The sequence below is a fragment of the Python bivittatus genome, unplaced genomic scaffold (assembly GCF_059951505.1).
Source record: "Python bivittatus isolate LINGU-HERP-01145 unplaced genomic scaffold, Pbiv_v1 ctg000080_np1212, whole genome shotgun sequence".
Taxonomy (NCBI): domain Eukaryota; kingdom Metazoa; phylum Chordata; class Lepidosauria; order Squamata; family Pythonidae; genus Python; species Python bivittatus.
In genome coordinates, this window is record NW_028277035.1 from 1,970,394 (window position 1) to 1,982,846 (window position 12,453).

Below are 12,453 nucleotides of genomic sequence, written 5' to 3' on the forward strand. Positions count from 1 at the left end.
TTTCTGTAAGGATATTGTCATCTTTGGAGAACAAACTGGATAGACTTCATTGCAGGCCGGTCCACTTGCTTATCTGAACACAGTCCTGGAGATTGCGGACATATATAACAGGCTCCTGCTGTCTGGAGGGGGAAAATATTAAGATTTTATGTTATGGAGAAAGCAGTTTTATGAGACTTGGTAATCATATTAATAATCTTTTAAAGCATGCTCCATAATATAAATAGCCCTGCAAAGTATGTTGCAGATGGGAAGGAGATCGAAAGAAACAAATGTTACTTAATTAGTTCTCAAATAAAGTGAGATGTGAACCAAAGACTTAGGGACTCATCCTTCATGCTTCAGTTGCAACTGAATACATGCTAACCTAGGAGTAAGTCCCGTTGGATTTCAGAGAGCTTACTCTTGACCAGAGATGTATACAATTGTAGAGTTGGTTCTTTTGAGGGGTTGCCTTATTTGTGATGTGATTAAGTGACAACTGGCTAGGTTTGTGTTCTCCTCTTCCTACCCCACAACCTTTTAAATCAAAATAAATTTATTAATGAGATTTGGAGTGGAAGGCGCTCACAAAGTGGCTAACAGAAGGTGTGGCCTGTGAGGTCTGATTCTTATTTTAAATTGGTGTGCTAACCTTTCACCAGGTTTGGAAAGGTGCATGAATCTTTAAAATACTGAGTAGCAAGGCCCTACTCCTTCTCCTGTGGTGGCTTTTGAAAGGTTACCGATGTTTTACATCCTTAGGCCTGAGAATTTGTAAATTTACATTTGTATGTACCTGAATTGTACAGTCAGCACTAGCAGTTCATAGGCTCCAAAGCAAAACTTGTTAAGGTTCCTTAAGCTCTGTCTACTAAAACTAATAATATATTCACACAGTCAATTCATCTGAAAGCAAAAAGGAGACTCAGCTAGCCAAGCAAGGCCATCAAAAGGGAAAATTATTTCCACTATTTAATACCATCAAGTTGTAGGGTGTGTTAGTGGAAAACAATAAGCCATGATTAACATTAACAAACCAGATGATTTAAACTTTTCAAAACTGTCTGATATTCTTGTGAAGTAATTTCCCCATCATTTCCTGCTCCAAGGCTGGTTAGACTCAACTGCATCCATACATAATTTACACAGCATACAATATATTTCAAATAAACAACTAGTTCTTTAAAAATAAGCATTCTCTGAAAGAGCGAATAAAAACCAAAGATTGGATTCTCTTAGTAATAAGGAGAAAGAACAGCATTTTACTGCCTCCTAGTGGCTCAGACAGTAATGTGGTTCCACCCAGACCATAAAATACAACAGATCTTCGATTAGTAAATATATAACAAACCCACATTTTAAAAATATATACATATCTTTAATTTTTTTTACAGTTTTATCAACAGTGGGAAAAATCAGCTCAGCCAGTCAGCAAGTGTGAAATGTATAATCTATTTAGAAAAAAGTTTTATAGGAACCCTTTTTATAAAGTGCCACCGGTTGCAGCTATTATTCTTATAGCCCTAGGCATCAACCAAAGGCCAACTAATCCACTTGACATTGGATAAAAAGAGAGTCAAACATGAAGAGAAACTAGATCTAGGGCAAAGACCTGCTAAAAGGCTCCATTGTCAACCCAAAGTCTTGCCACTCCTATTTATGTTTGTCCCCTTCCCCATTTATATTTCACTTCTAAGAAATCAGTGCTTGTATTTCATGGTTCGTCACTGAGAAACTAAAGAATCACACTTCCTGGGCTCTAACAGTAGAGGGCTTCCCAGCAATGAAGGGAGCCATGGCCCTCCGTGCAACTGTGTCTACAGACAGCAGAAATCTTTAAAGGGGGAAGGGCGCTTGTCATAGTTTCAGGCATAATTAAAAGAAAACCTTGGCGATAGTCTGTCTGTAGCTTAGAATTTGTGTGCAACTTCCTTCTCCCTTCTCTCATTCAATCACATGAATGCAAGTTGCCAGGTTAGCTACTATCCTTGGCATAGTGCTGTAGGGGCTACAAACATACAAGACCACCTTCTTTGAAGTGAAATAGGGTAACGTGGCTATAGCTGGGCTTTTGCCTTCGGGACTCTTGTCTGTGGGTCAAGCTGTAAGCTTGTAGGCACTCTTTGAACAGGGGAAAGGACTAAGAGGGGCAGATTTGCAAAGCAACAGTTTGCAGCCCAAATTCTGCATTTTCATTTCCCTAAAAAGGCAACAGATCTATTAGCTGTCAAAAGTGTTTTGTTCCCTGCAGAGGAGAATACTGTAATTGGAAAAAGTCACTTAATATGGCTACAACTGAAACTCAGTTGGCATGTTAGCATATTTTTAAAATCATCACTAGGGGGTTTGCTAAACCAATCAGCATTTCCCTCACAGAGTCTACTGAAAGGGGGGAAAAAACAGAAGACAGATCTCTTCTTTGCTCTCTGGTCTTCCAGTCCCATGCACTGAATGAGTCCAAAGGATTTGGGAAAGGTTAAGTAGCTTTCAGGTCCTCCCAAAACCTTGCTTTGAAATGTTGCGTGCAAATTTTTTTGTGAACCACAGGCTGTGCCACCTACTTTTGGAAACAGGAAAGGGTGAAGTGAGGATTTCAGCCCATCTGGGTTATACGGTTTTCTGTATTGATGTACTGAAAAGGCCTCAAGGATTTGTCTTGTTCTGCAAACTGCCAGCTACTAATCAGTGTGATGGACAGTAGCTCTTTTGCTGTTGTCACTATCTGAAGAAATTAAGACAATGCTGCTACTATTGAAATGACAAAATCCAGGAAGAAATAATGAGTTACTCTTGAGAAGAAATGCATGGCATTAGGTAGGAGGAGACCATTTGAGGAGAAGCTCACAGTGACACTGATCTTCTTCCACAATTAGCCTGAGTGATAGATACTTTTTCTGCCCCTTTGCAACTGCAGTGTGGTGTGTATCATCAATTCATAAGGCTGGTACAGTTGCTCTGGTGTACAGGTAGAAACCAGGTCAATCTGCATTGGTGTGCTTGCTTCATCTTGTGTCAAAGGAATGGCACCAGAGCATAAGTGGCTATAAGTGGTTTCCAGCTGGAAACAAAGACCTAGGAGCCTGTATCCAGCATGACGTGTCGAGTAAGCAAGATGCTAACGTGCAGGAAGGAGAAGCTAGAAGTACTTGTGAGACTCATCATCCAAGGTTGTCCAGCCATCATACATGTCAGGTTAGAAGCATGACCCTATAACAATGCATGCAGAGAAGTGGGTGCTCAGTCCAACATAGCATCCAACTGCTCAGCTAGGTCATTGAACATGTTGCTGATGTCTTCAAGAATGTTCTTGGCTGAGTGTGTTGTCCCATAGCAGCTGCAGAAAAAAATAGGAGAAATACTGAGTGAATACAGAGTTTGAGTGAAACGGACAGGTCGGATGGATCTGCCCTTTTTGTGGGAACTGAAGACAGTTTCACCCACACACTTGATACAATTGCTTATCCTTGTTATGGGAATGTCTTCTTAAGAACAGACTGCATTCGTATTCATTATAGCTTATATTTATAGCTGTTTCATCTTTAAGGTGCTGCTGTTAAACTTCTGTACATTCTTAAGGCAAACAACACCCAGACCAATTCTTCCATCAGAGAAAGAGAGAGAGAGAGAGAGGAGAGAGAGATGATTGCCTAAGGAATCTGACCTTAGAAAGAAGCAGCTAATTGTTACTTAATCTAGTGGTGTTGGAGTTCTATTCCTAAGGAAAGGTAGGATTTTCTGCCTCAGTATCAAAATATCTTGGACAGCCTTTGGATAATATGCACCTCAATGTAGAGGGGCAATGTGTGTTTATCTGAAAGAAGAAAATAGGAAAAGAAGATGCACAGATGAATGTGTTGGGTGGACCACATTTACCTTAAGTAATATCCCAGAATATAGTATAAAATATGTCCGTGCATGGGAAGTTTTTTTTAAATGTGTCAAAAAATGGCATCTTTTATTTTGAAATGCAACGTTCATGCACTTAAATAATTTATCTTTGCAGCTTGCCCTTTCTCCCCAGATAGCCCCCAGGGCAGTTTATAAGAAAAATATTTGAAAAATAGCAAAAATGTTTTTTTTTTTACTGCTACAAAAGAAGTAGTAAAAGTAATAGGTACTTCAAGCATCTATGTCAACTAACAGGTTTGGCTCCAGTTCAGCACCTGCTTATGCACATACAGGTAAGGTATCTGCATCTCTGTCTCTTTCTCTTGCTGTCTCTTTTCAAATGATAGGTAGCCTTGGTGGTTAGATATGGCTAAGAAACTAAATCCTGGCAAAGTGAAGAAAATACTGGTTAGTCATCCCACTGTTCCAGAGTGGTGGTCCTTCCTGTGATAGAAGTTATGTTTTCCTTCTTAAAACAGATACAGGAGATTTGTACTGCCTCCAGAACTCTGCTTTCTCTGGGAATACAATGATAATGAAGATTTATCATTAGTAAAAGGCCATTTATTAGCTTCATCTCTTGCATAAGCAGGACTATACTCTTTCTCTGGGGTTGTGATCCTGATCTATGCATTTATACTCTGAAGCTGACTATTGTAGTATACTTTATAATGGGACTGCCATGAAGGTGACTTGGAAATTCTGTCAATTCAGAGTAATACTACCCATTGATTGGCAGAGGCTGGGAACAGCTTCCAGGCTTGGTATAAGAGACTCACTGTCTCTTGCACCCATATATGCCCAGCTACTGCATAGGTTTTCCTTGCTTTGAGGTCTGAGGCAAGAATAGGCAGAAGAGTACCACAATTACAACAGTGTGCAAAGATCTGTGGTTTTTAAGAAGTGATCCACATAGCCTGTGCCTGTTGAGAAGGCACTGTGGCCCTTTTTTGTTGCTACGTGGTGGCAGTGGGGGAAGAGAAACTTGATGGAGCCACCGTAGCTTAGGAGAATGGGAGAAATGTTGTGCATGTAATTTCACACCAGCCTACAGCTGAGCTTGAAAAAATCTGAATACATTTGGTCCTCATGAAGGGCGTATGTATTTGAAACATGCATTTGTGCTGTTTGTAACAAATGGAGTAACAGTATTCTGCATTTGGATATCTATCCCAATGCAACTTGGGCATGCCTTGTTCAATTGCTTCTACATCCAATCTACTCACCTGTCTGCTTCCTCTGCAATGATCTCCTTTTCGGCAACCTCAGGTGTGGATGCCAAAGATGAACTGGTTTGTTCCAGACGCTGCTGAGTATGTACTGCATCTGGACAGATGCTTGAAGGTCTTGGTGGAAGGGGCATCCCAAAACTGAAGGCAGGCTTATTGCTGAGCCCCAGCTTCATGGGATAGGGACTTGTTATTTCTGACACCGTCTCTGTGGTTGCCCTGGGGGGACTTGTGTGGTGAGAGTTTTGCAAGATTTGCTGATAGATGGTTTTGGGTCCTGAAAATACCAGCTTGGTGGAAGCGATGGATGTTGGCATGGCTGTCATGTCTGAAATGAAAAGCTATTGCTTAGTGTCCCCCATGGAGTTCAGCCAGTAAGGTACAGCAATGACAGGCGTCCGCATTCTCACAGAAAGAGCAAACAGTGGCTGGGTTCCCACAGCTCACTAAGCCATCACCCATAGATTATGCAACCTTTCTCAAGCCAAGGGACTGAAGGGTCACACTCTCTAGATCAGGTGTGGCTTCTATAAAGAAGTGGGCCAGACCAGGACAAAAACTCTGTCTGAATTAAATTTAAATTCACATAAAATTAATTTAGCAAACATAGTTAATACTGTCTACCAATAATAATTTTCCCATCTGTCATATTAAAAATTACAGTTTAGTAGTAATCTTGGGAGTAGCTCTGGAAGTTATTGCCAGCTTTCCCAATCCAGCAGCAAAACCTGCAACATACCTGTTACTGTGGCTGGACTGATTCTCAGCTGGACTGACCCTCCATGCTTCTCACTCTGCAGTGGCCCCGGACTGGCTGGTTTCAAAGAGACAGGCAGCTTGTTAATTCCCCGCTCCAGAGACAGGATGCTTTTCTCTATCTCACCTATTTGGAAAGCCATGCTGTCATCCTCCAAAGGGTCTGTGGTAGGGAGTGGTTCCATCACATGCAGTGAAGGCCCACTGATGCTTACTGTCTGGGCCTGGGCATACTGTGGCGCTGTGGTCGTTGTGCCTGGGCCTGGGGTGGCCATGCCAAATGCCTTCAGTACATTCTGGAGAGGTTCCCTCTCTTTGCACCGGGGCCGCCTCTTGACCGTGTCCGACTCTGTGAGATTGAATTCCAACACAGGGGCTTCTTTTGCTGAAGCCCCTTGAGGCTCTTTCCCATGGGGCTGAGCAGGAGCAGAGTCCGAGTCTGGAATGGGGGCATCTGCCTTGAGCTGCCCAAAAGGCTTTGGTCGCTGTTTGATGGTTAGGTTGCCTTCTTCTGCAAAGGGAATGCACTCACTGGAGCTGTTTTGGGAGGAACAAGGGGATTTGGTACAGTCCTCCTTCTCAACTGGAATGTCTTCCTCAGTGTCTGATCGGATGTCCTCATGGCTGTGCTGCACAGCCTCTGTCATGGCAACTGCCGATTCACTGAATGTTCGTCTCCTGGGAGTGTTATTTTCAACTTGGTTTCTACCATTCATGGCATTGGGGTTACCAAGGCTTCCTTGAACTGAATTGTGTAGGCTACCTTTCTTGGTACCTTCCTGACCACAACTGGGGATCTGTGGGGACTGAAGAGGCTGGGTTGGGCTCCCATCATAGATTGGCCTATCAAGCTTAGTAGCTGCATTTTTCACAAGGCAAGCTCTGTCATTAGCATTATCCCCTTCGTCCTGGGACAGCAAGGATCCATTCTGTGACTGTTGGCCTTGTTCAAACTCTGCATCAACAGCTGGAGGGCTGGAGACCGAACTGAGGCGTTTAGGAGGAGGAGGAGGAGGTCCTTTCCTCCGGGCACGGATAGCAAAAGACTGACTGCGCAAGACTTTAGCATCTGAGGGTGGTTGTGTCCGTGAAACCTGACTGCGCCCAGGCCGCCTGGTTAGGGTAGCGTAAGAGCCCACTGAGCTACTGGTTGGCTCTTCCTCATCAGGTTCCCCATCAGACAGTGCATAGCGGTTCAAGCTGTGCGAGCGTTTTTTGTGCTTAAAGCCTTCGCCATTTTGCTGCTCAGGCCTAGGCTTTGGGGGCACCTGAGGTGGCTCTGTAGGGCCGCAGTGGGAATGGAGATAGGAGAAAGCTTTCTGGGCAGTCGACTGGAGGATGGTCCTCTGGACCGACAAGTGGGTAGATGCCTTGGCCTGCTCAGGCACAGGAGGCGAAGGAGCGGACGGGGCCTTCAGTGACACGTGGGGATACATGAAGACGTACGGGGCTGTTCCCTTGCTGGTGGTGTGGGGCGATATGCAGGGGGATGGAACTGGTAGGGGGCTTGATGGCTCTGGTGAAGCACCTGGTCTCTGGTAGTGATCCATCCCCTCAGGCAGATTTCTTTCCTTCAGGGGACTTCCCACACAACTGCCAGAATAGCCATTGACTCCATCTGGTCCATTGAGCAATGGAATGAATTTCCCATAGTGGTCTGGACTGGATTGACCCTGGACGCTGGCAGAGTTCTCCACAGGACGGGGCTGGGTGAAAGAATGCCCTCCACTGCTCCCGCTGCTCCCTTCACCGCTACCCAAACTCTCCTGAGAATGGCTAGAGGAGGTGCTTTGGGATAGCATGTTTTCCTGGGAATGTCCTGATCCTCTGGATCGCGCACCAATGCTCTCTTGGCTCCGTGACATGCCTTGTGTACTCTTGATGGTCAATGTCTCTTGGCAGCTGTTGGACATGGCTGTCTGGAGCTCATGGCTCAGCTCACTGTCCTGAAAAGTGGTCATTTTGGGGGTGAGAGGAGAGTGGCACTCCCCATTCTCCACAGTCTCAATGGTGACTATTTCCAAAGCACCAGGGATCTTGCGCCTAAGAGTGCTGACTTCAGCCTGGCTCTGACTCTTACAAAGATCTGTCAGCTTCTTGACAGCCAGCATGATCTTCTTTTGGTGACCTGCATGTCACACAAGAAAAGCAGAAAAATAAACTCAGGACTTGTATGGGAGCCCTTTCTCTCAATTTCCCAGTTCCCTGCTTGATGCCAGACCTGTGGAGCATATATTAACTTAGGTCATTTCATATATAAGAAACAAGCCTTGGCTTTATTACAGAGGGCAGAACAGACGACTGGTAGATGCAGCACCACCTTCATTAAGAGCCAACGTGTATAGTGATTAGAGCATTCCCACTCAACCATGAAGCTCACTGGGTAGCCTTCAGCCAGTCACTATAGTGCAGCCTATCCCATCTACCAGCCTGAGGGAGAGGAAGAAATGTAAGTCATGTGGCTCATTCTCAAACAACAAACACTAGACCTCATTATTCTGAATGAGCTAGCAGAGGTTGGGTGGAGTAAGTATAGAGGATGGCCTTGAAGGAGAGATGGAAGGTCCATTGCAAGGGCAATGATCAGATAAATGAAGCTTGAGTCCAGACCAAGCAAGTGATTTACAAAAACACCTCAGACAGCCCTACCCCCCCAATTCACATGAAGATAAAAGGAGGAGGAAGGGAAGCACATGCAGACTTCCAAGATTCTATTGCTATAGCTGTTCTAATAAAAGTAGCTTTAAATCTACATGGTGTCTGTTTCTTAGTTTGGTCTACTTTATAGGGCAGAAATCAGGGAATACATCTCCTATCCTGGGCAAAAAGCCAGTGACAAAGATTATAGGATAGTCTCATGTACTTTGTTTAATTCAAGAATGAGTGATCACCAGCCCGTAATCTTGGACCTTCAACCTGTCAATCATAATGCACATCATTTAACTGTAAACAGTAGTGCAGACAGGTTTCATGAGGGAAAGGTGGTTTCAGACACTGTGGAAAGCAACTTTAGACCTGCTCAGCTCAGAGCAGTGGCCCCATCTTCAATTAACAATAATGCCAGCAGATTAACCGAAAATGGCTTTGAGCAGTTTGAGATACTGATGTAAACCCTGCTTGCTCCCTTGTCAAGATAATATTGAGAGTGGCTCCAATTCTGTGATTCTTAAGTGTCTATCCAATTACTATCCAAAGTTTCAATTAGTAGGAAAACAATAATGCTCTGAGAGAATTCATAGCAAACAGTCACAGCTTTTAAGTTGAGAAGTTGTGGAGTTTTTTAGCATTTGATTAGAAGAGGTTCATTAGACTAGGACTGAACCAAGGAGCTCAATGGACCCAGAATAGATGGGGATTTTAGCAAATGTTTGGGATAAATATTTTGGTTCCATCTTTACTGTAGCTTGTGAAAGTAAGCCCCTAGCTGAACCCAGGTAGACCTCTTACCAGAATGGGCCTATTCCATCCTATATTCCTAGATGTCTAACTGTTACTGCTGGTCATATGACCATAATAAACTTATAATGAGCTCAGAATCTTTTATGCTTCTGGTTACTGAATTAATCCTGGAGACAATTTATCTACATGGTCACTAAGAGGTGATACTAACTTCATGGCACATAATCAAACAATATTGAATTAAAGGTAAAATCTCCTTCAAGCTGAGCTCAACTCCTGGTAAGGTAATTAACATGCCAATGTAGTTTTCTAGCAATATGGAATTAGTTTTCCATTGCCTTTTTCCACAATAGTTCTTCACTTTCCTCTAGCCTACAATCTTGGGATTTCCTGGTTCAGTGCTGTTTAGTTTTTTAAGAGCAATCAAGATGAATAACTGGCTGGGTAATTAATGAATTGAATCCTAATAGACTTTACTGTTCAACCTATCACCCTCCCCCCCTTGTCTGAAAACTTAGTGAGCTCTCCACAGCATCTCACTAGGCCCAAGGCTCTTCTTTTCTATGTCCAAAAGGACCTCTGTAAGATGAGCAGCCTGGAAGGAGTCATTCTGTACCTGTGAAATAAGATCCCTTTTTCTGCATCATCTGTTTAAAGGGCATTTTCTCTAGTGCCTTGAGGATATTAAGGGCATTTACACAACACAAATGATTCAGCAGTCACCTCCACTGCTAATTCATTCATTGCTGCCTACCAGCAGTATGGAAGCTGGAATGAATGGGTTAGCTTTTATTTATCAATTTATATTTATCAATTTAGTCCTCCTGCATTTGTCCCTATTCCCTTTTTAAATAACAATTAAAAACAAGAACAACAACAATAATATATTCTTTTGCCAGAGTGGGAAAAATAATATGTGCAGCCATCCCCTTCTGTTTCATCTCACTCCTTACCTCAGTGCAACGATGGAGACATGAAAACCAAAACCGCCATAGAAACAGAATACCCAGAGAGTATTCTGTTTTGAAGGGATTTTTCAAGAACTCTTCAGGCAATATCACTGACAGAAGGAGTTACTTTAGTGGGATTAAATCTAACCCCTTTAGGATTAATTGGCAGGGTAAACTAAGCCAATTTTCCCACTCCCATGTTAAGCATGTTATGTGAGTAGGGCTATGGTATTCCTTTTTTAATTCATGACTACAGAACGGGGCTACAGTTCCTGACATTCTGTAGAAGGCAGTTGAGGAAGCTGAGTGAGGCGGCTGGGAGGGTGAAACGGGAGCAGCAGTTTTAGATGGGTCAGAGGTGGGTCATCTCTTTGAAGGATGTCTCATCAACACTTATTTGTTATGTACACCCAATAACTTATAAGTTTGGCTGTTTGGGGATGAAGCCAGTTGGCATATTTAGGTTATGCTCATACTCATGGACAAACAAGGCTGTCTTCATTCAAAACAGGATTCAGTTACCCTGGGAATTTGGTGCAGCGCCAAAGACTACACTAATTCCTGCTTCCAAAGAAAGGGACAAGCTTTCTCCCCTCCTCTTTTTCTTCTTCACTGTAAGAGATGGCTTTGGTAGTGAGCCAGCCAAAAGTTGATGGGGCGGCTGAGCTGGCTAACTCATCAAATCAGGCCATGACAAAAGGTGGGGAAGAAATGCTTACGGGAATGTCAACTGCTATGGTATCCTGTTCCATGGAGGCATCTGCATCCTGTTGTTGTTAAGAGGAGAGGATGATCTAGATCAGTGTTTCTTAAAGTGTGGTCCTAGGATTCCTGGGGGTCCCCCAAGATCCTCTCAGGAGTCCACAAAATCAAAATTATTTGCCAGCCTATGCTGAAAAATAATACAGTATTAAAATCCCATCAAACAATCATGAGAAGTGGAAGTGACAGCCAATGTGTCAATTTTAATTTTTAATACGGTGAATATCAATAAATATAACCCATACAAATAAAAACTCTTTTGGGGTCCTCCATAATTTTTAAAAGTGGGAAGGGGAGAAAAAAAGAAAAAGAAAAGAGAGAAAAAAGTTTAAGAAACACTGATCTAGAGATAGCAGTTCTGAGGTCTGCCTTGAACTGGTCTTCTCTGAAGTGGGAGAAGGCAGTTTCCTAGACCAAAGTAGAAAAAGTAAATGGAACATGGCTGCTCCAGCAAAAGGAAAAACTGACAGGAAGCTTTCATATAAGCATGACAATCAGTTCCAAAGGGAATAAACACCTAAGCATCCTAGTGCTAGCCTATATGCATGTCCTTCACTACTAATGCTCAGTGCAGATCAGGTGAAATTTTAATTTTTTGTATTGACTGATTTTAAGGATTTGGGAACCATCCCAAAGAAAAAGAAATGCAAGAAAGCAAAATGGCTGTCTGATGAGGCTTTACAAATAGCTGTGGAAAGAAGGAATGCGAAAAGCAAGGGTGAAAGGGAAAGATATAAGCAACTGAATGCAGATTTCCAGAGAATAGCAAGGAGAGATAAGAAGGCCTTCTTAAATGAACAATGCAAAGAAATCGAGGAAAACAATAGAATGGGGAAGACTAGAGATCTCTACAAGAAAATTGGAGATATGAAAGGAACGTTTAGTGCAAAGATGGGCATGATAAAGGACAAAAAAGGCAGGGACCTAACAGAAGCAGAAGAGATTAAGAAGAGGTGGCAAGAATACACAGAAGAACTATACAAGAAAGATCTTAATGTCCCTGATGTCCACGCTGGTGTGATCACTGACCTTGAGCCAGACATCCTAGAGAATGAAGTCAAGTGGGCCTTAGGAAGCATTGCTAACAACAAAGCTAGTGGAGATGACAGTATTCCAGCTGAGTTATTTAAAATACTAAAAGACGATGGTGTTAAAGTGCTGCACTCAATATGCCAGCAAGTTTGGAAAACGCAACAGTGGCCACGGGATTGGAAAAGGTCAGTTTATGTTCCAATTCCAAAGAAGGGCAATGCCAAAGAATGCTCAACCTATTGCACAATTGCACTCATTTCACATGCTAGCAAGGTTATGCTCAAAATCCTACAAGCTAGGCTTTAGCAATACATGAACCGAGAACTACCGGATGTACAAGCTGGGTTTCGAAGAGGCAGAGGAACTAGAGATCAAATCACCAACATTCGCTGGATCATGGAGAAAGCACGAGAATTCCAGAAAAATATCTACTTCTGCTTCATTGACTATGCAAA

At 42.9% G+C, this 12,453-nt stretch overlaps 1 protein-coding gene across 4 annotated transcripts in view; it reads right to left on the reverse strand.

The window, feature by feature from the left end:
• Nucleotides 1-900: 900 nt before the first annotated feature.
• Nucleotides 901-12,453, reverse strand: part of CASKIN2 (CASK interacting protein 2) — a 107,274-nt gene continuing 95,721 nt past the window's right edge. For all 4 annotated transcript variants that reach the window (XM_088133325.1, XM_088133324.1, XM_088133323.1 and 1 more), the window contains 3 exons: nt 5,839-7,983; nt 5,097-5,427; nt 901-3,316 (listed from right to left, as the gene is read on the reverse strand). In XM_088133325.1, coding sequence (XP_087989451.1) covers nt 3,220-3,316; nt 5,097-5,427; nt 5,839-7,983 — 2,573 coding nt within the window. In that variant the 3' untranslated portion in view covers nt 901-3,219. The remainder of the gene's footprint in view (nt 3,317-5,096; nt 5,428-5,838; nt 7,984-12,453) is intronic.